At 49.1% G+C, this 25813-nt stretch overlaps 1 protein-coding gene across 1 annotated transcript in view; it reads right to left on the bottom strand.

The window, feature by feature from the left end:
• The window catches only part of Dop2R (dopamine D2-like receptor), a gene marked incomplete at its 5' end in the record, with an annotated part of 30805 nt that extends 6176 nt beyond the window's left edge, over window positions 1–24629 (bottom strand). The window contains 5 exons of the mRNA XM_037217471.1: window positions 5471–5607; window positions 9910–10086; window positions 16492–16634; window positions 20041–20159; window positions 24511–24629. Coding sequence (XP_037073366.1) covers window positions 5471–5607; window positions 9910–10086; window positions 16492–16634; window positions 20041–20159; window positions 24511–24629 — 695 coding nt within the window. The remainder of the gene's footprint in view (window positions 1–5470; window positions 5608–9909; window positions 10087–16491; window positions 16635–20040; window positions 20160–24510) is intronic.
• Window positions 24630–25813: the final 1184 nt, after the last annotated feature.

Genomic DNA, 25813 nt, shown 5'->3' with positions numbered 1-25813 from the left:
CGAGCGGCGGAAAACAGCCACATCCGCCTCCGACGCCGGAGATGAGGACGGCCGGGCGGCACGAATGGCGCGGGGGGACGGCAGCTTGTCAGGCAATCCCGCGCGCAGAGGTGGATGCGTGCGAGGTGTTATTAAGATGTTTTGTAGGTTTGGTGGCCGATGAGATGAGTATCGAAAATGGAAAGAATTTATCGCATTTAAGGCGAAACGAAACAAAGCACTGAGAGTGTCGCCTTGGCGTCGAACTCAGGCCATTTCGAAAAATAGGAGACTTAAATTCAAAGCTTCACACATTCTTACGTGAACCACCAGGTTTGAAAATCGAGCGTCGGCAACCTGAATATTGTGGAATTATTACCTGCTCTCATCAAGCAATTGTTCGCCGGTGCCATTAAAAAAGGCCGCTGAACAGATTAACCACAGTTCTTGAATTTCGCTAAGAGCGAATTGTCAGAAGGCCAAGAACTAATATTTCGGCAGAGTGTGTACTACAATCTTCCGACCCCGAAACAACAGACTTCACGAAACAGATGGCCGCCGCCTGCGCGGGCGACTCCCTCAATATCATGGCCACTTGGCGCTGCCGGTCAGACCTGGTGTGTGCTTTCGCAGCAATGACGGTCACGGCCGGGAACGTCTCCATCGCCTCGCTTTTCATTGCGAGCTTCGTCGTAATTTCACGCGGCATTCTGCCCCCGGAGAGCCTCTATATATCAGTCAACACGGAGCCTCCAGCTGTGAGGATAGCCCTGGCTAAGACTCCCTACTTCAAGAAGATTTGCACAGCTCTGATTAAACGATTAATCTGGTCAACAAGACTCGGCAGCGGCTGATTTTTTTCGGCTAGCATGTGCTTAAAGGCGAAGCGAGACGCGGCATTTGGAATGCGGAACTTGGCGTTGTTTGACGTTAACTCGGGCTCGTAATTGCCCTCGGACTTAGGATTATCTCCTGGCGGCGTCTGATGGTCTCGATTTGAGAGCGATTGCAGTGGGAAAACTAACGATGCTTTTTAAGTTGCGGAAAATTGTCGGAAAATTGTGAAGCAAACTATGATAAATGAACGCTAAAGCGAAACTAGTCAGGCTATCCAAATGAAGCTGACATGGATGGATTAAAGACGAGGCGAACAGTTAAGTCTTCAAACAGATGTTACTGTTTTAAGCGACCGCAAACTCGGTATAGGCGGGGATTGCTCCTAAAACGTTTATTTTTAGGTAAAAAACATTGCCGACGATAACTGCATGATAACCAAATATTGACCCAGGTATCTGAGATATAGAGCAGCAAAGTCAGCAGGAGGTTTTATTTAGCAGTAGCGTATAAACGCGATTGATCCTGATGAGAAACGCATCCAAATCCTTAGCTGTCTAGTATGCTCAACACCCAAGAGGGCATCCACTTAATATTCTGGATCCCATGTCTTGATGATATTAATGATAAACTATTGGCACGCTGCATGGAAGTCAGCTTTGCACTCCGACTAACGCATTCTATACAGCAAAGGGAATGGAATGCTCTTAGCTGAACACATGATGGAAAGCGGTAGAGGGCAGGGTATCTTATCTGCCAGAATGTTACAGCCGGCTTGACTGTAGTCCGATCCCTGCTACAGCTGTACATGCCCGGCGAAGTCAGCGGTGTCCGTCCGCAGCCGGAGACAGACGTCGCTGTGATCGTACGGCCGCGGACGTTTTGGATACATATAACTACAAACTGTGTAAAGAAATAGTGTGCATTTACCTGCCCAGCCTCTGAGGTACTTAACCGCTCAGTCAGAATTAATAAGTCATTTGAGCCCATTTTGAAATGAGGTCGCTTGTCCAATCCCCGTAGTTTTTCTCTCCTGCCATCAAAGTGTTTCTGCTGAAGCGGTGCAAGTTGGTGACTTTTCAGACTATTAGTTCGGCACGTACGGACAAAGCGTTGTCAGCTGGGTTGGCTGTTTTTTTCTGTGCTGGGTGCATATCAAGGCCAAAACGCGGTCTTTTCAGGCATACGTATGGCCACATTACTTATATAGACGCCACTATCTATATATATATATATATATATATATATATATATATATATATATATATATATATATACATGTTTTATTAAGAATACCTGTTGACTCAGTATTGACGAGCTTTTTGACGCATCGTTCCAGTTTCCGCGCCTTTGACTTGGCATCCTCGCTTAGATTAAAGACGATCGCACAAAGTTACTCATATATTCATCGCTCCTTACATTCTAAAGTTTCGAGCTCCTATCTCATCGTCGGAGAAGACTGAATGGCACAAGAAATAACTTTTGAGTTTTAAAGGATAAAAACTTGTGCACTACTGTTGGAACACATCTTTTGGTACGGAGAACATAAATGAAGCACACCTAATTGAAATAAAACAAAATCCCATTTTCACTCTGATACATATAAGAAGCACTCATGATGGGAACACTATAAAGACACAATGAGAACGCTATTGCCACAATCACATCAATAGTGCACACCGCCCACCAACTCATAGCTCAGGAAAATACGGTTATAATAATGATATATATATATATATATATATATATATATATGTAACCATCTTTAATCTAATTTCGTCCTGGCAAGTGGGACATCTCGTCAACCCATGGGCCTACTAGCCTCTCTAGATGTTTAAAATCTTTTTACAAACGTGCCCATTGAAAGAACTATATCCATCATCCTTGACCGCGTCTACAATCATCCTGAAATTCCTCCTCTCAAAATATCAAGGCACCTTCTTGAACAAGTACTAGAAGCCTGCACGTTGGAAGTTTCTTTCCGCGGGCCTGATGGCCGAATGTATTGCCAAATTGAAGGTGTTGCGATGGGATCACCTCTAGGACCTCTATTCGCCAATTTTTTATGGGACACGTAGAAGCCGACATACTACAAAATGACGACATAAGATCGGACATTTACTGCCGCTACGTAGACGATATCTTTGTAGAAGTTAGGGACATTTACCAACTAGGACATCTCACAAACACCCTTGAAGGCGTAAAATTCACAACAGAGCTAAGTGTGCAAAATGTAATACCCTTTCTTGACGTGGCTGTCGATGGACAAGGACAACAACTCAAAACGACTGTATACCGAAAACAGACTAACAACGGACGGTGCTTAAATGCTGACAGTGAGTGTCTTCGATGCTACAAAATTAGCGTCATAAGGTCCTTAGACGAGCATTTAAGCACTACTCTGATTGGATAGGACTACATTCAGAATTGACACGAATCAGACAGATCTTGGTGAACAACGGTTTTTCAAATTCTGACATTGAAAACGGGACACAACGACATATGACAAGACATTTTGAAGGCAAACCAAGGCAAGACATCCAACCGACCGTCAAACTGTACTATCAAAATCAAATGACATCTGCCCAAAAACAGGACGAAAAGGCTTTACGGGAAATTATCTCTCAACATGCTAAAGACAAAAACGACCACAAAATAGACATTGCTATTTGTTATTGTAATAAGAAAATATCAAACTTTCTTGTCAGAAACAGCCCAGACAAACCCGACAAACTAAAATGCACCAATGTAGTGTATCAATTTCAATGCAACATCGAAGGCTGCAAACTTCGTCCCATACACTACATTGGTGTGACCACAACGACACTCTCACGACGCCTGACAATGCACTTACGTGACGGGGCACCTCTGAACCACATGCGACAGGAACACGACATGACATTGACACGACAACAACTGACAGACAGCACTGACATTTTACGGACGTGCAGTGACAGAAGACGCCTTCAAATTTGGGAAAGCATATTCATTAACGAACTCTCTCCGGCCTTAAACAGACAGACAAATTCTTGCAAAACTCTTGAACTACTAGGTGGTAGGCGGTGAGCACTTCTGATGTGATTGTGACAATAGTGTTCCCATTGTGTCTTTGTGACGTTCCCATTATGAGTGTTTTTTACATGTATGAAAATGAAAATAGCGATCCGTCTTACTTCAATTAGTTATGCTTCATTTATGTTCTCCGTACCAAGAGATGTTTTCCAACAGCAGTGCACAATTTTTCATCGTTTAAAACTCAAAATTTATTTCTTGCGCAATTTAGTCTTCTCCGAAGATGAGATAAGATCTCGAAACGTTATAATGGAAGGAGTGATGAATATATGAGTAATTTTGTGCGAACCATCTTTAATCTACGCGATAACGCAAAGTCAAAGGCCCGGAAACCAGAACGATGCATCAAAAAGCTCGTCAGTGCTGAGTCAGCAGTTATTTTTAATCAAACATGCATCAGAGAAAGAATTCTGCCAAAATATTCCAATATATATATATATATATATATATATATATATATATATATATATATACATACATATATGCCATAGGAGTTAGCTTAATGGCCGGGACAACAGTCGCTTTTTGTATCAATAGGTCAACGCTTTGATGCACGAATCATCATAGCATTAACTTTCACAGCGAGGAAACAAAACCACGAGACAAAATCTGAATAAAAAATCACGCGACATCATGCGAAATACCGAATGCTCAACATCACAAATTACGCGACAGAAAATAATGTATTGAACATCATAGGGTTATTTTATCCCAAGCGAATTATCAGCTACATTTGTTTTCATACGAAGTCTAAAAGATATTTCGTCGCGTGATCTTTTCCAAGTTGACCTGTCTGCGTGCAGACGAGTGGTGCGTTTGTTGTACCTCATGTGACGCCACGGTGTTTATCAAAACTTCCCATCAAAACCACTTCCCAACATTATTTGTCATTTGCTACTTTCCGTAGATCTTATTTTGTTGTTGTATAAAACTTACATATGAGCGATGTCGAAGTTCACTGTTTCTGGGAACTTCTTTCCGACAACAAAAAACATTGCCGAGAGCGATCTCCTCACTGCTTTCTAGACGATGCACCGAATCCCTTCTCAACAGCGGACCATAGTCGCGTTCCTCGTGCGAACCTTCATGGTGTTGGTAACCATTTACATAAGCCACCCAACGCGAATCGCGGAAAAACCAAATCCGCTGGCATTTGATGAGGCTCCGGCAAATACTGTCACTGGACGCAACAAACATTTTCGGGCGTAGGTATTGGTGCCGCGTTCTTGCAGGTACGTTTCTCGGTGCCATAAGAATGCATCCCAGCAGATGACTTTAATATTTTGTTTGACAAATTAAAAAAGCGAAATACCTCCTTCGTTCATCTCTAACCGTGCTTTCAGAGAGGCAGCTGCACAATTCAAAACTGGTTTTCAGACAATGCGCCTGCGAGAAATTCTCGCAGTTAACGGCGTTAGAAGCGAGCGTAAAACATTGCACGTGGACTTGAGTTGGCAAAAACATTGTGTGACTGTACGGGCCAACGGTCAGCTATGTGGTAGACGGAACCTCTAATGTAAGTCTTGGAAGAAGACAGGCACGCACTGTATGCCAGTAGCGGGTGGCGTCGTTCGTCACCAATCACCTTGAGATGGGGAGGGAGACAAGCGGCAGCTCCGCACACGACTTGTTGGTGATGATGTGACAGTCCTCGGCTTCGTTGGGCGACGAGATGTCCGGTCCGTCCTCTTGACCCTCATCGTCGTCGTCATCGTCCTCCTCCTGTGGTTGTGAAAGGCGGCGGGGTTAACAAGCAGGCCCAACACCATGTGTATTCAGCTCTCTAAAGCCAAACGGACGCCCTCGGACTAGCATGGGGTTGGCAGATGGCAGCAGTCGCTATGTTTGTGTGGACAAAGCCTGGGCTGCACTGGTCCGGCGGGTCCGGGTTATGTGGACGTGGCCGGGGCGGCGCTGGTCCGGCGGGTCCGGGTTATGTGAACGAGGCCGGGGCTGCGCTAGTCCGGTGGGTCGGGTTGTGTGGACGAAGCCGGGGCTGCGCTAGTCCGGTGGGTTAGGGTTGTGTGGACGAGGCCGGGGTTGTGCTGGTCCGCGGGCGGGTGGTCGGGCGGCTGGCTGGTCGTGGGTCCGGGTTTGTGGACGTGGCCGGGGCGTGCCCCGGCGGGTGGGTTTGTGACGAGCGGTGGCTGTCGTGGTTAGGGTTGTGTGGACGAGGCCGGGGCGTTCGGCGGGCTGGGTTGTCGTGAACGAGGCCGGGCGGCCCGGGTGTTGGGTGTGGGACGAGGCCGGGTGCTGGCCGCGGGCCGGTGTGTGACCCGGTGGCGGTCCGTGGGTTATGTGGACGTGGCCGGGGCGGCGCTGGTCCGGCGGGTCCGGACAGTGCGCCGGCTCCGGCAGGGCTGGCCTCTGTGCTGACTCGGGACGGGGCAGGGGTGGAGGTCGTCCACTTTGCTGCAGTTGTGGTGGACTGGTCGCTGTACTGACCCTGCTGGAGCCGGAAGTTGAAAAGTAGTCAGCGGAGCTGATTGTATTCCTAAGACAATAGTGTCCATCAGTGGCCGGTCGGCGTCTTCCTAAACTGACATTCTGTTTTGGCAGCGGTGATCTCTGATGCATAAGTGGCCCCCTAATCCAGAATAGAATTCTCCGGATTCACGCAGTGGCCTTCAAGTACAGGAAACGTTCTGCTTATCCCAGAACAGGCAGTTTGATCAGAACCAGCGAAACTTTAAAAGGATATCGATGCTTTAAATGGATATCCTGCTCGGGAGTACTGATTTGGGGAAAGTGCCTCTGAAATGGGAGCCTTCCTCATCTGAATTGTGATCACGTATGTGCAGCTACAGCACTATTCGTTTCGGCAAAAGGAGCCTCCGAAAATTTTGAGGGGGAAAAGGCATATTTCAGCCCCCTCTCCTGGGGGCTGGAACCTGGAGGGGGGGGGGGGGGGGCGGTTCAACCTCCCTCTGCTGCACCGACTCTGCGTTGAGTGAATGTTCCTCACACAATCACTAAGACGGATATACGTTTCCTTACGCTGCATTTCTATTTTATCTTTGCCACTCATTTATCTTCATTTCATTCATGCATGGTAAGTAAAGACGCACGATCTTCCATTCGGCGCCTAATTTTATTGACCAGGAAGCGTCATTCACCAATGCTGACGGGCACACTTGCGAACTGGCGCCGTGACAAATCCCGCGGTTCGCAGCCGACCGACGGCGGCCACCGCCGTCGCCGCCGCCGGCTGTTAACTGGGCCGATGCTCGGGCCAATGTCGTAACTTGCTGAATTGGCAATAACCATCAAGACGGCCGATGGATGGAAGTTACGTTCCGACGGCATCGCGGGGACAGACTGGCACTGGCTGGTCCCATTAGCGTGCATTATAAGGCGGGCGCGGGCTGGCGCCACAAAAACAACACCATTCAGTGGCGCCGCGCGCGGGGAATCAGATAAAGCCCCCCGGCGCCTGGTGCGGCACATTATAGCCCTCCAAGGGAAAATGAAACACTTGCTTGCAGCGCAGAGATATACAGGACGTTTTCCTCGTTTTGATTCGAAGCAGGGGTGGGCCAGTCTGTCCAGAGCCCGCACAAGGCAGTGGGGGCGTGCCCAGCTCAGCAGGGCCGGGAGGGAGGCGGTAGTGGCAGCGTGACACGCCTCCAGTCGCGCCGCCCTGTCGGCCCGCCCCATTACCGGCGGTCCACAGTGCCACGCGCCTACCGACGGCAGCAGTCCCGTCTCGCTCCCCAAGGAGACGGGGCCGTTGCCGCCCTCTCCGCGGCGGCGCCGGCCGACATCGCAGCCACCTGCCCCGCCCGCTGTGGCGGTGCCGTCGTCCCAGCCCCGCTCGCCCACGCCACCCGCCTGTCCGTCGCCATGCTTCCGACCGCTGTTAGCAGAGCTGAGTAACTTGCAGGAAGAGAGTTCTGGAGCATTGCGGTGATCTAAACTTGCGTTTGTGTAGGTCTGAACTGGGTATTTCGGTGCTCGTTTGGACCTCCGTTGCCTTTTACGGCCTCTTGAGCATACCCGTCATTTACAGCTCCGTCTTATACTTCCCACATCTTGTGTACCAACGCTTAACCAATAAGACTGGTCCGCGCACAACGCGTGCCAAATAGGGTCATGATGGTCCTGCGTTGGCGCTCGCCGTCTGATCCGCTCCACGGAGGCGGCGGCTCCCGCCGTCTGATCCGCTCCACGGAGGCGGCGGCTCCCGCCGTCTGATCCGTTCCCCGGAGGCGGCGGCCTCCGCTGACCGAGCTACCGCCATCATGCGGACGGGCGCGGCCGGCCACCTGCTCAAGATGCGCCTCATCGCACGGCGGGCAGACTCGCCCACTCGGACATGCGCTGTTGATGATGAGACAGGGCTCCGGGGACGCACGCGCGGTCCTGGACAGCCCAGTGCGTGCTGCGCCCGGCGAGAGCTCGCGAGATATCGGGAGTGCGTACCGGTGGAGTGATGAGCATGGCTCTGTTGTGTGCTGTCAGAGACTGGCCGTGTGTCAGGGGACGAGCTGTCCAGAGGCGGAACAGACAGCCGGTTAAGTCATGCGAAACGTTGGCGTAGGGCTCAAACCCTAATGTGGAACATGATGTACAAACCAGGCGCCGCCAAACAAAATTGCCGGAAGTCTGGCTGTTGTAATTGAAAGTCTTCTACTCGTACAACGTCGGGCCTGTGCAAATTCAGCTAGCTCCAAGCACACATGCCCGGCCATTTCCTTGTGTGTTGTCTTAATTTTTAATGACCCCAATAAAGCATTATGTTTGTCGTCCTCAAACGAATTTCGTCATTATGTAGTTCGCCTTGGATTACGGACGAATTCCAGTCACGTAAACTTCAATTGCTTGAGCTTACCTACTTGCAGGCATGCACGAAGCATTACGGCTCCCAATAAAGCTCTAATGGATGCGTCCAATCAGTGATATCGCAATGTGCATTCATGCGTATGACACCTAATGTGCAGTCGTGCGTATGGGGCCTGATCATCCCCTACGGCATACAGAAGAACAGGCGCACACGTACAGTTAGTTACAGCGCGCACAGACGGACGCTGTGCTAGTCAGACCCCTCATGTGGCTCGGAACGGCAACAGAAGGGGCGGCAGGAGATATGTAAGACGTCAGCTATTATGACAACGCGCAAAACTAAGATGATAAAGCCAGACACCTTCAGAGATCAACTCCAACAGCTTTCATAAATGTGTTGAAAGGACGACCTTCGCTGAAAATTGTGCAGGTGGCATAACTTCGTCATTAATCGACCGCTTCCCGATCGATTACTGACGAGGCTATTGGTCGGAGATTGTTGAGATTCACTAGCGAGTTGTAACCGACAGAATATACTGCACCGCATCGCCAGCTTCACGTCTTCATCTGCTCTAGTCGCTGAGATTCAACATTAATCCTTACCCAAGACGGATGCAGCTTTAAGCGGGCTAAGCGTGAATTCAGACAGTGATGGCATTGGTCGCTCGCATTTGCCCGCCGCATGCTTAACATAACTGAGTGGACCGTTTAAGCGCACAGCGGCCGATGGGATGCCTGGCGGCCGATGGGATGTGCGGAGTTGATGCCTGATGGAGACAGATGTCGTGTTGTTGATGCCTGATGGAGACCGATGTCGGACTCAGGCACACATGACACGCCGCGCAGGCTCTGGACAGGAGCCTTTGAAAGCAAACTAATGTGTCCGTTGACGCCGCGTCCAGTCAGGGATAGCACGGTGTGCAGCAGTGCTTTTGACGCCTATTAATCCTAATGCATCTGGTAATTCAGAGCTTCTAATTGTCATGTCTCGAAAGGACACATGCGACCCACATAGAGATAGGCACAACAGGGCGTTGCGTAAGTAAGGCTCACCGCAGTCACCAGTGATCTGCCGCGCCCAAACACGCGCGGACCACGCGTGTGTTCACCCGCAGAGTGAGCCGGACTAGAGCTGACATCGCGTCCAGACAGGTCACGCTGAGGGCAAACCTGCTGCTTTTCGGGGACACGGGATCCGATGTGGCTTACGGCCGAGAGGACAGGGGCAGATGATGGTCTCACCTGGCTCCCGCTGCCCGTGTTCGTCACCTTGTCAGGTGCTGGCCGCAGCACCGACAGCGTCGTCTCCTGTTGCGTACCCGGCTTCGTTTGAGCCATGTTCTCTATCACAGTCGATGGCCGCACATCCATCTTGGGCTTCTTGGCGGCGGCCGCCTGCCTTGCTCTGAGACGTATCGCCTGCGGGCATTCATCATGACCGGCCGTGAGCCAATGGAGCCCGCCGCCGGCCGCTCCGGGCGATATCCACACGGCGTTTGTCTTCTATCTGACTCGAACCAGTCCGTTAAAGCGGCGGCAGGCTGCCCGTTCCCGTGGTACCTGCCCAGGGGATGGATGATGCGCTGGCGGTGGCGGCGCGGACGGCCACAGGCCAGACCCGCGATACAGTTACCCTGTTTACATGGGCAGCTGTGATTCGAATTAAGCCGGGACCCGTCCTCGATCCGAATTATCCGGCCCATGTATACACTCACGCGCCGTTCCGCTGATTCGAATCGTGCGCCGGAGGAAATCCCTTCCCGTGAGAGGATCATCCGTTCAGGAAGGGATTTCGTCCGAATTATCGGCCGTCAGCTGTCTAAACAAAAAAAAAGAAAAATGCCTGGCGCACGCAGTTCTGTTCATAGCCATTTCAGCTTTGTGCGGTGTTACCGCTTTTCCACGGGTTTTTAGCTATTGCTCGAGACGGTTCAAGTCCAAGATGGTAGGGGAAAAGAGAAGGAAGGTGAAGTTGACATCATGCTGCTAAAACTACTCTTATTATTGAGGGCCTTGAGTGGCTAGCAGCACAGAAATGCTCACGTAATTTAGCCTTGCTAGGCGCTTGATCTATGCAGACAGCAGGCGTCGACGGTGTTTGGTGCTATCTTTCCGCCTAAAGGTTAGATTAGTTTACATCTGGGGCAGGCTCCATGCGTCCAAAAGCCAGATGGAGGTAATATGGTTATTTTATATAGCTTTGACTTGTTCTCATTTTAATTTTTGGATTGCTCAAAATTCTTGCAGAGAATGCCTCCAAGTTTTGTTCATTAAGTTAATACCTTAAGTCCCCAGGAGTTTTTTTGCAGATGTTCCTTAAATTAGGATGCTGGTTGCTTGTCGGTTTAATTTGTGTGAGAAAGGTAGCTTAAAAATTGCTGCATGATATGACGGATGAACAAATATAGATCATTGCAGTCAGCTCAGAATGTGAACTTTTTTAATGGTAGGACCGAAATTGCCCAATGATGGGGTCAAAACAGCAAGAAAGCAAATGTGAACACTGGATGAAAATGGTTGTCATCATTACTCTGCTAAATCCAAGTTTGTGTGTTCCATGTGCAGGAAAACAGTGCATAAACTAACACCTAACACGATGGCACATGCTGCATGGAGAACACGTCTGTGTTGCATATCATCACCTGTTTTTGTGCTGGTGATTAAATATGTCACCTTGGTGCTTTTTTGTGATGGGTGTCTTTGCAGGCCACTAGGTAGGTAATTCAACTGTTCAACAATTCTTGCAGGGAGTACCAATAGTTTCTTTCATTAGGTGAATACATAAATGCCCCAGGATTGATTTTGCAGACATTCCTCCTGTGACTTGAACATTTGGTTGACCACCTATTGGCAGGAGGGATGTGCTGGATATTGGTGACTGGCTTGTCAAGGAATATGAAGTTATGTCACACTGGTAGACCAACTGGCAAGGAAGCGGGGGCTGGAATATTTGTTTTTGATGCAATTAGGCTGTTTGTTGCTTGTCGGTTTAATGTGTGTGAGATAGGTAACTCAATAATTCGTGCATGATGCAAAGGATCAACAAATATAGGCAATAGATCATTGCAGTCAGTGCAGAATGTGAACTATTTTAATGATGGGACCAAAATTGCCCAGTGATGGTTCCAAAATGTCAAGAAAGCAAACGTGAGCACTGGATGAAATTAGCTGTCATCAGTACTCTGTCAAATCCAGGGTTGTGCATTTCATGTGGAAGAAAACAGTGCATAAACTAAGTAAACCTAACCTAATGCCACATGATGTGCAGAGAACATATGCAGTGCACATCATTACCTGTTTTTGTACTGGTGAGTAAATATGTTGCCTCGGTGCTTTTTTGTGACACGTATCTTTGCAAACCATGAGGTGGATAATTGAGCTGTTGCTATAATTAATCATTTGTTATGAATTTTGAGCCCAGATTGCTTTTGTCATGACAGCTTTGGGGCTGGTTCACGTTATGATCTTTGGACTGTGCGAACACGGCTGTTTGTGCCACCTAGCCATCAGTCCATATCAGCCAATGCTGTTGACTGCAAGGATATCAAAGCAGTATTTCAAACCCTAGTATGTCAAGAAAGCAAATAGCTGCATTCTGACTTGCCAGTCCATGCCAAGTCTAAATGGCAATGCTGCCCTCAGGTACTGATGATGCATTGGATGGGGAAAGACAACATAGTTGCACAATTTTTGCCACTATGTAGCATTCACGAGTCATTTCTGTAGCTTAGCTCACTGTTGCAGGCTGCTCATAAATGCATTGGTGCGGGATTAGGTAATGTGTTCTTGGGCTGCGCAAAGTAGATGACGTGATGCTGGGTGGCATACTGATGAGTGTGGTAAGTTTGTGAGTGTCATTGGCCAATACAAGAAAATACTGATTTCGTGCTAGCCAGTTTCCTGCTAGTAAAAATTTGCATATAACACTGCTTATGTGACAGATTTGGCAGTGCTGACTGCGCAACTCCTGTGTTTCAAGTGCTATGGCTTGTGCTGTAGCTACAAAGCCTATGAGTCCCGCACAGATCATTTTTCCAACGGAGTCCATCTTCCTCCTCGCCCTCAAAGCTGTCTCGCGCCCACCATGGCTCATGACATTCGCCATCCATACGCAGAGTACCGGCTTTTTTCTTCTTGTTTTGTTCAGTTCGCCTCAAAAGCGCAGTTTTCGCCCATAACCCGTTCCTTGGTTCGAACTAAGCGGGATCGAACTATCGACCGTTAATCCGACGTAAAGCCGGTTTCGCCCATGTAAACGCCCCTCGCCGAGAGGGTTAACGTCGCATGATCCGTTCCGATCTTAATTCGAATTATCCTCGGCTGCCCATGTAAACCGGGTAAGTGGCCGGAACGGGGACGGGCGCGCGCCGGGCGGCCGGGGGCCCGCGCCCGGGCCCGTGGAGGTGGCTGTTTACGGCAGCGCGCCGCCACCGGCCGCCCCCTGTCGGCGTCATCTGTCCGGACGGCCGGCGCGCTATCGTTAGAGCCGTAACGGGTGACCGGCTGGCAAAAACACAGACGAAAACACGCACGCTGCCACCCGGAGCCGGACGAAACGCGGCCACGTCGCCATATCAAACACCAATTAAACATTTAAAGTGACGACCAAGGAGCAGCCCGGCTGGAAACACCGGCTGGCGAGATCATCCTTTGCATTGCTTCACTCTGGCCGCTAAGCGGCGTTGCTGTTACTTAGGTGCGTTTCGTTGCTGGCGAGAGCTTTTATGTTTGAAAGATCGTTCATTTATGGCTTTCTATGTATGTAGGGTCTTAGCAGTATGATAACTTTGGGCAAACAAATGGAAGGAATCAAAAACGGAAAGCTTTGGTGACGACCGCTTGTAGCACAAACCGCGAACCGCGACAACCGCTTGTATTCAAAGTAAATGCATTTTCACCAACGAACGTGAGCCCACGCACCACCGCGTCACCTATGTGCACGCATGCGGTGGACGCGTTTCTGTGGTATTTTGTGCGGTTGACCTCCTCCTCTCTCGCTTGTTTCACTTACTCCTTCCGAAGTCACCCGCCACGTGGCAGAATCGGGAGGTTAAAATGAAAATCGTTTCGCCTCGCGTCTAGCACACTTCATGGTACATCATGCGTATTTATGGAGGTGTCATTATGGTGAGCTAGATATCAAGAACCTAATGGCGTAAATATGAAAGTCCTGAAGCATTTTTGCACTTGGTATTTTGCGTCTGATTAACAAATTTATAAGGGGAAAATTGTTTGCCCCAAACCCGCAGGGGACGGTTATGACGGCATTCCTATAGGTTATACTGAAAACGTATTTGGGAATGGACGACACTGTCCTGAATTTTAGACTACACGCATTCATATTGTTTCATCTAAAGGTGCAAGGCCTTTTTTTGAATTTATAGCACTGCCACGTTTCTCACATCAGTGAGGCTTCCAATAACGGTAAATATCAAAGGAGGTGGTAATGACGGCATTTAAAATTGCATTATAGTTCGCTTTATAAGACGCACCCAGGTCACAAAAGGCTACAACATAGACGTGGCCGTTTCTGCTCAATCGAGTTATGTTGATAATGCAGCGACTAGACTTCCCCTCAGCGGCCATCCTCCCTCAGCGGCCTTCCTCAGCGGCCAGTCCTCCCCAGCAGCCAGGTCAGCGCTCCTCGGCCCTCCTCAGCAGCCAGACCAGCCCTCTTCAGCCCCCCCCCCCCCCCCTCAGCGGTCAGCCCCCATCAGCGGCCAGGTCAGCCCTCCTCGGCCCTCCTCAGCGGCCAGGTCAGCCCTCCTCAGCAATCAGGTCAGCCCTCCTCAGCGGTCAGGTCAGCCCTCCTCGGCGGTCAGGTCAGCCCTCCTCGGCCCTCCTCAGCGGCCAGGTCAGCCCTCCTTAGCCGCCAGCCCTCCCAGTCGTCCCACACGGGCCGCCGCGCCGCGCCGCCGCTGCTGACCGAGCGCCCAGGCGCGGTCAGCAGTGGCGCGGCTCGGCTCGACCCGACAATGTTGGGTCGAGCCGTGAGAGTCGGTGGCGCTGCGCGATGAGGCCGCCGCTCTCTGCGCCACCGCCCGCGCTCCGTCGCCGCGCCAGCAGCTGCCGTCGCACCAGCGCCGTCGCTGCACCAACAGTTGCCGTCGCACCAGCGCCGTTGCTGCACCAACGGCACGGCCAGCGTCCCCGCCATAGGGTTTGCGTGAAAGGACGTATTGAAAGAGCCATTGCTTATTTGGAATGGCCGTGGTCTATTGAGGCGAAAGCATTAAACGATTCTGGCCTCCAAACTATTAACCTACTACGAGCTTACGTGTTTTCAATAGCGTAGGCAAGCAGCTGCCGGATGGAGTGACGTCATTGGTAGGTGGCTATTTCTTTAGAATGTATTGATCACTGTCGTGAAGGAATTGCATCATGCCATGGAAACTCCTTGACATATACGCTTCGACCACTCACGTACGACGAAATGATTCGGAGTGCGGCAGCGATGCATCGAATTATTCGCCTGCGGTGTGGACTGACATCGGTCCATAATATCAGAAACAATATGAAGCTGAATCGAAACCAAGCTGAACAATAACCTTACCCGCCCGCCGGCCTTTTGTGTGATGTCAGCTTGGCTGTGCCAAAATAGTTCCGTCTATGCAGCTTACTGAGCGTCATGCCGGTACTGTCTGACGTAACCTTGACCCAAAGGATCCTCGCGCAAGCATGCCTCTCAGTTTTGTTGTTGGTGTGCGGTGGGTCTCTGGCTTGGTTGTGGATATTTTGTTAAAAACACATATGATCAACTGCATACTAGTGATCATGATTTAAAGACAATGTTCTACATTTGAAAATATTGACTTAAGAATCATGTACGTTGAAGTATGTTTGCTTCTAACTATCGTATGCTTTTAGGTGGAAAAGACTACTCTAGACAACACGATTTCTCTTTTTAGTAAATACACTCATCAATACGTCGATGTTTGATTACGTCAGCCTACCTTGCACGCTATTCATGGAGAGCCAATTGACGGCCGTTATATCTGGAAACCGTGCTCACGAACGTCAGATGCGAACGACTCGACAGTTATGTTTTTCTTGGTCTGGCTTCCGTCTATACCGACATCTCGCCCCAGGCATTCCGTTGATCTGACCCGTCATCCTTCCTCTTACTCCACAGCCTTCTACCTTCGCTCATTTGCCTATTATGCCACTCATATTTGTACCCGTATGTTTATTCATATTACCAATATCGACGGGCACGTGGATGGCCACATGCTTCGTTTGGCTATCTGCCTGCCAGACAATGCAGCCAGTAGCGATGTTCTGTTTGGCGCTGGGACCAGCCAGTGAGTCCCCTCAACGTTGGAGGAATTGCATCAGGAATTGTGCAAGTGTGACAAAGGAGCGAGCGCACACTCATCACCATTCCGCTCAGAGCCCTCTGCGTTCCAGAATAGTAACAGCCAGCAGAAGCTCTGTCTGGCGTGGGCTGAGCCAGTGAGTGGTCGCAAAACTGAAAGAGCTTCTACTAGAGTTCCAGTAAAATTAAGACCCAAAATAGACCAGTTGCTGCACATGCCGGTGGCGGAAAAGCTGCTCCAGAACAAACCTCGTATGAAAAATGCGTTGTAATGGCGGGCTTTTCGAAGGTAGTAATAGTAACGCACTACAGCAAACTTGCATTTGCATTGCTGAAAACCACTAATTTTCATGCTGTTGCTTATTAAGAAAGTATTTGTTGGACGAAAAGCTAGTCTTCCCAGCGCTGCTTCTGGTTTGGTCTTATTCGTTTATTCATTCACATGCTCTTCAAAACATTTGCTTACTGTAAGTGATCAATGTCAGAAAAGCTTACGGAAATGGACATACCTGAAATATTCTGTAGTACAAGCACACCATGATGACACAAGGGATGTAGAAAGATGACAAGGACGAGTAGATGATGAAGTCTGAATTGTAGAAGATGCATTGTTCCTCGTCCCGCAGCACTCCATCCGACGGCACATTTAACCCTGAAACAGGTTAATGATGCGATCAGTTATCAGCGAAGGACGAGGGCTAAGCAAATTCCTTTACAAAAATTGTCACTTATTCTACACGCAAAAGGGAAATGAAATTTCCCGGTTGACATGCCTGCTTGCTTTCATTGGCGTGATTTCTCCCCCACCCTAGTAAAAGATGTATGACGTAACGAAAGTACCGTACTTAAATCATTCAATGCCTACCAAGCAAAGGGAGTTTTCACGTCGTTTTCTCTTCCGGCTTCTATAAGCTTTAGCGTGCACTTGGAGTTTTTATAGTTTTTTGTTTGCTTCCAACACAAATTCATTTAAGCCCTGAACTCCGCCCATTTCAACTCGCTTAGCTAAGAGAAGGCCGTCTTGAGTAACCACAGGCGAGGCAAATATCAACAGGAGGAATATGGCTTATCTACTTCTGTCTTTCTGATCGTGCAGGTTTGTGTGAATACTAGTTGAGGACATAACAAGGCTACATTATCGCTCAAATATAAAAAGTCGGGCATTTTTGCTTGGTCGGCACCATTTGCACCGGTGCTAACTGTAAAGTCTCCCTGGTTCTAAAATAGCCCCTATATTCCATTCACTTCACCAAATCCCTTGCTATGACATTGCGTAAATGCTGCGTCATAAAGAAGTGAAATGCGCCATCAAGCTCTTCCCGGTGTTAATTGTATTGAACCCATCCGCCGCAATATGCAGCAATAATGATAACATGCCGCGCCGCTCAGCCACGAGTACTGCGGGCGAGCAGGACTGTCAGGGGCGCCAGCTGGCGAGGTCACACCAAGTTATTGGTCCATGATGATGTGATAATGATGATGACGATGGGCCACGTATCGCAATACGTGGCCCATCGGATGCGGAATGACAGATCAACTTCTGGGGACTAGGAGTTGGCGGAACAAATGTCGCAAATAAGGTCTGTTATGACATGATTCATTATCTGTCATAGCATGTCATAGCATGCTATTCTTGATTACAAACAGCCGGGAAAGACATCCCCCATACCAAACCATGGTGCGCATGTCGTCCTGCGCGGCGCGGAAGAGCGGGACGGTCACAAACACGTCTTTCCATCGGTCGGGACGGTCTTTCCATCATTTGGACCTCACCAAAACTTAACCGACAGGAGGCAGACACCTCTGGGTCCCCGCACCAATGGGCTCCATCAGTGCATTGGAACGCTATCTTCCACGATAGTCCAGCAGGCTCAGATGTTTGCTGATGCAGCGTTGGTGCGTTAATTCAGCAATCCTGTTGGCTGAGACGGCCAGGTGGCAGGCTGTCTGACTTTAAGCCTAGTTTATTCCAGCCATTCCAGGAAGACAAAATCGGTGAAATCAAATCTTGACGTTCATGGACTCTGTGATTTACGTACCACGAAAAAGTCAGTGCTGTTAGTAGAGACCGGACGCAGTAAACTGATAAGTGCGAGTGTGTAATTTAATCGGGTAACATTGATTGGTCCAGATAAAAATACGCCCATATTCAAGACCGGTGTAACGGCGACGCTAGCCCGTAGACATGGGATTTGATATGTTGCCAGGTAGGCCACAGTGGCGGCCCGAGAAATTCTCTAGAAATGGCCATATGATTGCTTGTCGACAGCAACGTGGAAGTCCAGCAGGCTTATGTGATTAATGTGATTGTGAACGTCCTTGTTTAATAACATTCAGCCCTTTGAGATATGTAGAGTATAGAATGGCAGAATAATTTCAACACCTTTAAACCAAGAGAATGTTATGCATAGGCCCACGGTCTCATATGGTGACATTTAGCGCTCCCGGCCGCACAGCCATGCGGACAGGCTTCCATATCCTTTAAAAGTCCCGGCCGCGGTCAGTCGCTGTTTGGTTTAGATTTCGTCCTAGATGTGTCAACGGTCACGATTGGTCGAATGCTGTCAAGGTGGAGGGAGAGGCGGAGTAAATGTGAAGAGAAACTCGCATGAAAGTGAGATGTCTTGTTCGCGCAACGTTAGCTGTAGCAAAAGCTGTCCAGCGAGCAATCACCACTTGGCCACTAGCCGCACCTGCGTTCTACAAAAAATACTGTGCAAGCAGGGCTACTGCCTGCTTTCCGGCCGAGTGATGACATCGCTCGCTACGGTTCTCCCGTCCGTCGAGTCAAAATCTCTTGACGATTTTCTTTGCCATGAGACTGGTGTGATTTTTCCTGTTCACTCCCATGTCTAACAGTGCTGGTCTCGTGTCGCTACGACAGCGCCAGGCCGCCAAAATCTGCGTCAGGCTTCGTACATGGTAGGCGACTTTTTGCAGCTCGCAATTTTTCAGTTCTTATGTAAGTGGAACAAGGAAGACAATTTTTCAAAATTGCAATGTTTCAGACAGCTTTAGTTTGGTAAAATGTATTGCACAAAAATGTCTTAAGATAGACATACGAGTTGAGCGAATTGAACATTTAAACGCATTGTGGGTGTTGTTGCCGAAAAGTGCACGAAGCTGTGATTATTGTTCGGAATTGGTTCTCGGTTTTTGGCTGCATCGCTGTGGCATGAATATCAGCTTCTGGAGGGCTGCTACCCGGGTAACGCTGGGCCTCGCCAGTCAAAAGCTTGGAATTGTCATCACCGCTCACGTGAGATTCACTCGGTTGGCGGCCTCGCTCACGGTCAGCGCCCGTTCTGCTGGTCAGGTTAGTGCCTGAAAGCCCACAAATGCCAAAAGCGTTGTGCTGGCTGGGCGATGCAAGCCTCCACAGGTGCACTGTTTCATACAAGTTAAGCTGTTGTGTGTAGTGGGTCAAAACTGGTATCGTCTGTCAAGAGCCGAGGTGTCCGAAACATCGAAATGGTCCTGAATGTAGCGGATTAAGGCTGCAGCTTCTTCCCCTTTATATTCTGCGAAACCTGGTAAACACTTCGTGGCCCCCATGGAAATTAAATTTTTTTTAGCTGTATCTAGGACTGAAGCGAAATAGTTGGTGGTCTGACTGCTTCCTTTTTTGGAACCCGCACACGACCTCGGCTGTCGACTCGATCCGGTTTTTGTTCTTTTCATTCAGTAGTGAATGTCTTACCGGTGGGTATGTACACGGATTATCTTTGATGAGAACTTGTCCAGGATGAAGAAATGCGTCAAGCTCGGTGTCAAAATCGTCACGAGAATTCATGACTTGACTTGGCTCTCGTAAAACTACATGTTTTCCATTCAGGGCACACTAATGTAATCGACGGTTTTTCGTCACCTTACTGACTATCCAAACAAAATCAGCAGGTCAGAAGCTGAATCACGCAGTCTGCGAATGCAGACTGGGAACGCGTTACCATGAAGCGTGAGGTCTGGCAGTCAGTCTTACTGAATCATCAGCGGCACCGGCTGAAGTGTGCACTGTGCGCGGATGCCCACGCTCGGACGACCTCGCCGGACAGCCTCACCTAGGACGAGCGGAGCCCCGATGGCGGCTGAGGTCATCCACACCAGGATGATGGTGAAGATGACCCGATTGTTGTTCTTGTGCTTGGCATATTTGATTGGCTGGGTGACGGCAATGTACCTGGGAAATGGTGAATTATTGTCAATTGGCTTGCACGGTTGTAATTGGTGGCACAAGGACCTGGGTTGAGCGTGTTGAATCAAACCTAGAATTCGCATTTAAAGCTTGCGGACACTACAGACAACGCGGCAAGTTGGATAACAAAAAAACAGCTGAGCTCTTAGAAAGTTTATGAAACACGTTGGCAGTTCAAGAACATGGCCAGTTAAATCTAAAATTGTAAGGACCCTTCAAGCTTGTGATGCTCTCAAAACTTTGTCAAACTTGCTCGGAGCGAATTGTATAAATCGCTTTAAACTCAGAACAGGTGCTTGTCGAAGCTTGTTAGTTGAGAGTAAACGGTAATTCTTTCACTCTTAAATTGAATCCACGCACTAAGCCTCATTTCGCGTGACGGTAAGTAAAGTGCAAACAGAACACTTAAAATATGGGCTTATGGTCTCACGTGGTCATGAAGCGTCTAGGTTTATCAATGCAGCCAGTGCTTGCGTCATGACGTCATTTACGCAGTACCTCCTGGTATAGCACAAGTGCGTTATGACCGGAGTAAGGTCAGCTCATAATGCCCAAGTACGGCCTTCCTAATTCGATTTTTATAAAAGCCGCAAGGTTCGCTACTTGTGAAGGAGCTGGATAGCGCGTATCAAAACATGACCCCGGCCTCAACGACCACAGGTCGCAGCGACGAGAGAATAACGCTCTTTGCCGGTGCGAACAACGGATGTCCGTATTAACAGAGACGTGGGTCAATGCGTGCAGGAAGAAGTACGCTCTTCGTTGAGAAAGCCTGCCCGGCCGTTTGGGGACGTTCCAATGGATAATCGGCGACGATGGAGACGCGAAACCAATTACAACACGCAAGCAAGGGTAAAAAGACTCAACAATGTCTGATCTTTAGGTGCACCAGCAATCTACCAGAAGCGGACAGGGACCTTTCTCGAAACGAGGCTTTGTAGCCCAAACCGAGATATACTGGGCCATGACACTACACGGGCGCGTATTCTAGCTCAATGTGGGGAAACACTATCCAGAGCATACATCTTCGCGATGCCTTGGTCAAATTCACCCAAAAGAACAGCTCACTCTAAATCCGCAGCTGCGATAGGTTAGGATTTCCAGCCTTCGCCCACACCGTAATAATAATGATATCCCGGACCCAAACCCAGCCCATGGTCAAGCAGTGCCGATTTTACAGTCGTGGGTGCTTGCTAGGTCCCAGCGCACTTCTGTCTGTTAAACGTAAGAAGGGTACACCAGGCTTTGACGATCCCTTATTGGGTGTTTTAAAAGGATGTAAGTTTTATTTGCTTATGTTTGGCGTCATCTACATGACAACCCGGCGTCTGTTATCAGCTCGTCTGCCCAACGCCGCCGAGACGTTACTCGTTCACAATTTGCGGTAATGCTCGATCCGCGCTTCAAACTTCGCAGACCGAAATCTCGGACCCCCGTGCGGCGCCCGTCCCAGCTGCCATTCTGTGCTGAGCCTCCCTAAAATGAAGAGTGACGGGGACCATTCAGCGGCATGCCTTGAGGCGGCCAATGCCCCGCTGACGGTTGCTGAAGGCTGTCTGAGCCGCGCAGGGCGGCCGGGGCGCGGCCGCGTCAAAGGTGGCAGACTGCGGTCGATCGGGCGTGACTTCCGCGCGCCGCCCCGCTCTAATCAATGGGGACTGATTGGAGCTCACCACCCGCCAGGACGGCACGGTGACAGGTGCCCTGTGACCATGAGGCGGCTCCCATTCATGCTCAGGCGTCGGTTAGCCCTTGACCCCTACCACACACGCACCCATCCCCCCCCCCCCCCCGGCGGACTAATGATAGACGTGATTTCCTTCATCACGTTAATGAGTGCCGAGGTTCACTCATCGAACTGCTTAATTATGTGTATCTATAGCCAGGATGTGGCTAAATCTGTTCGCGGTCCACCATTGCAACTTCCCCCCGAACAGCGGCAAGAATATAGCGTTCATATCCCAGCGTGACAGAAAAATATTTCACCTGCTGCTGGCAATTACACGAGATCTGCTCCGCTGGGATCAAGGACTTTGAGGGATTTGTATGGATAGCGAAGAATTTCCTGGCCCGTGCGCTAGTTCCCAGGAGGTTTGCCGTGGGCTCAAGTATGGCTGAGCCCTGTTTGAGCAGGCTTAGAGGATCAGAAAATAACTGCGAGGGTAAGAAAATAGATGATGGACACACATTAATCCAGACATGAACTTGGCACATGGAACAATATATGTACAAATGAGCAGGTTCCCGAACAAAGCCTAATTGATGACTGCTGCAAAGCTTGGTGCAAGGAACAGAATGCTGAAAGACCTGCCCATTTCTGGAAAATGCATAAATGATGACTAATGTAAACACCTGAAGGCTTAAAGAGGCATCCATGCGTACAAACCGCAGTCAGGTATCTTGCATAACGTTTGGGGGCCGATCTATGGCATCCAGTGCAAACGGAACCAGCCTGCTTAACTAAAAAATGTTTCACGCATGGATCATTTCCATTGCTATAAAAAATAGTGCTTACGTCGCCTTAGGGCTGCTTTCTTTTTCAAAGTTGTGAGTAATTCACCGTTTGGAGTCCATTTGCGGAGCGCCAGCTACCACAGTAGTCATATTAACGCCCATGGGGCACAACAACATTGAAATTCACCTTGCAATCAAACGCGAAGGTGCTAACCACCCGACCCTTCCACTCCTACGCGGCTTTCCTAGAGTTTGCGTCCAGCAAACATTGTGCTAACGACAACAGGAGCCTTGTGAAAGGTGATGATCTCCAGTCAGCCGGTGCAGTTCATCAAGAAACGCGTGAAATTTTAAATCCATGCCCAGATGGTTGCGGGTCGAGCCCAGTCGAGAGGTTCTGTTGTGACCCTTGAGGTGTACTTCTTGATGCATTAAAAACGTGCAAATGGTAATCAAGTGCAAGTGGGAAACAGAAGCAAGTGGTAATCATAGATTGCACACTGATTCATAATCTTCGGCTGGTTGACCAGCTTGTCTTGTGGTCCGATGACTTGGGATCTTGCTAGGACATGCAGCGTCGGACTCAGCCGTTTTCGGGCTGAATCTGTGTTGGAACTTGCTAGAATATTGCCCACTGCCCATAATTAGCTTCCATACTATCGTTGCAATATCAAGCTTATTGCTAGGGAGTTTCATTTTGATGTCTTAAAGCGATTGGTTCAGCATTGTAATATCGTGTAAGGATCATGCCACACCATAATCAGGTAAGGATCATGCCCACCGTGGACAAAGTTATGCTGAATATGGTTTCGGGGCATATGGGGTTTCTAACTTTGCATGGCAGAACAAACAAGGTGGGAATAAACACGGTATGGCTTTCGTGACGACTTTTACACGGGTTCCTAAATTAGTTGACGTTATGCTTTGGAGCATGCATGTGGTCGCGGAGAGGTCCTGCATTGTGTTGCATTGTGTATATTGTATTGTATTACACGCCACGACATGTACCCACACTGGTGGCTATTAACTCCCCAACGGCGATGAGAAATTAGACGATTGTGGGGAACAACAAAGAAAGCAAGCGCAGGAAAAGTATTGGTAGGATGTAAGAATGGTTAGCCTAGCTACGGGGAAATGAATGGGGATGGGAGAGAATCATCAGGTTCGAGGCTGGCCAGTCACAAAACGCGCCAAGCTCAGCAGACCGCAATACAGGGATCGATCTCAACGAGTGATAACGTGAAACGTGAGCATTCATAGATGCTAGTGAGTTGATGTCCATTCTTAAGTTACGCTTATGATTTTGCTCTAGACCATAATACACACGCTTACAGAGGGTATAAATAGACCCGCCGCTAATATGAATCCAGACTAGTCTCGTTTCCTTCCATAGGACTCCGTTTCACCGTGCTCTTCAGTGAATCTACCAAGCATATTGGTAGCAAGCGTTTGTACGCCCATCCAATGGCACTTCGCAGCATTGGTTCGTCCTCCTGTGAAGGACACTCTCTGCTGAACATTCGAACTTGACAGATATTCTCCAACAGCCTCGCATTCTAGGATTCTAAATTTAGCAATGAACTTGCTCAACAAGGTCCTTAACACCCTTGTTCAACTTTTTATTCTGACACATCCACACCTACATTGTTGCATATGGCCAGCAAATGGATAATATAATACGGTGATATATTGTCAACTAATTCTAAATAATTGGTCATTGTCCATAAGCACCAATCAGTGGAAAGAGTAAACCAATGAGGAACTGTGAGATAATCACCAATAAAACACCTAGGCACTTGGTCAGACAGGTACGCATAAGTTTCGCAAAATCGGTGGCCACGCTGAGCATGGATGACGCTGCGCGCTTTTGGCGCGTACTCACCTATCTATGCTGATGGCCACCAGGTTGAAGATGGAGGACGTGCTGCTGGTGACGTCGGTGGCGATGTAGAGGTCGCACACGAAGGCCGGCAGTCCCCAGATGCCGTTCACCTGGCGAGATAGAGCGTGTCATGTCAGGTCAGGTCAGGCCGGCGCCTCCCCGCCAATCTCATGGCCCGAGTGAGTCATCGCACCTCACGGATGCTGTGAGACACACAACCCCAGTGGTCCGTCAGCACTGTGGGGTCAGTCGCGCGTCAGCCATCCTGGGCTCTATACAGATCATTTTGATTCATAGTTTTCGAATATTGGAGCAAATGTGCAGATTCCGCAAACTTTACAACACCAAATACAACATCGAGTGTTCGGAAACAACGCCGCAACACGTACCCATCACTTTGGTTTGCCCGCTCTAACAGGGCCCAATACGGACCCACCACTCTGGTTTGCCCGCTCTAACAGGGCCCAACGCGAACCCACCATCCTGGTCAGCCCACTCTAACAGGACCCTTAACGAAAGCACCATTACGATCTGTTGCATTGCGGTGTACTCTGCATGGCGAGTACAGAGAGAGAGAGAGAGGGAGGAGAGAGAGAGAGAGAGAGGGAAAGAAAGAGAAATAGAAAGAGAGAGAAATGAGCAGAATTAAGTGGTCATGCAACCGTTATTTTTAAGAATGCATTTTAACAATACCCTCTGACTCATATCAAGAAGTCATTCATATCAGCCCGTTCGGGGGGGGCCCACCCAGTCATGATAAAGCGATCGGGGCACAGGGTTCATAAAGAGCCTCCTAATGGTGACCCTGGACAAACAAATCACCGGAAATTGACCACTTTATTCAGATGAGGTAAGATTTTCTTTATCTTATTTCCATACTTATCTCCTTTAACTGGAATAGAAGGCAAAAGCTTCCGGAAAATCCAATTCGGTTACCATTTTGAGGCCAAGAAACTAAAGTAATCGCGCACTAAGTGACTGCACGGAATAAGCTGTCAGCATTATTCAATGCTAAGACTCTTTGAACATGGTCTGGTCTTCAGTGGACTCTTTCTAAACCGATAGCACCCAGCGGCTTTGCCAGAGCTTTATGGGTTCTTCAAAGATACTGAGAACCCGGTGAGCGCGATTGTATATTAGAATGGGGTCTAAAACTTGTATTAACATGGCCAACCCATGTGTATCTGGGGTTAATCATTCTTTAATCAGGATCAAATAGTGAAACAGGATTATTTGGCATAGTCTGAAAATGCGCGATTGCAAGTTTTAGAACGCAAACCCCGGCGCCTGACGGTGCGGTCTC

This window comes from Pollicipes pollicipes, unplaced genomic scaffold, assembly GCF_011947565.3.
Source record: "Pollicipes pollicipes isolate AB1234 unplaced genomic scaffold, Ppol_2.1 Scaffold_4002;HRSCAF=4701_pilon_pilon_pilon, whole genome shotgun sequence".
Taxonomy (NCBI): Eukaryota; Metazoa; Arthropoda; class Thecostraca; order Pollicipedomorpha; family Pollicipedidae; genus Pollicipes; species Pollicipes pollicipes.
This window is presented reverse-complemented; position numbering and strand designations above follow the sequence as displayed.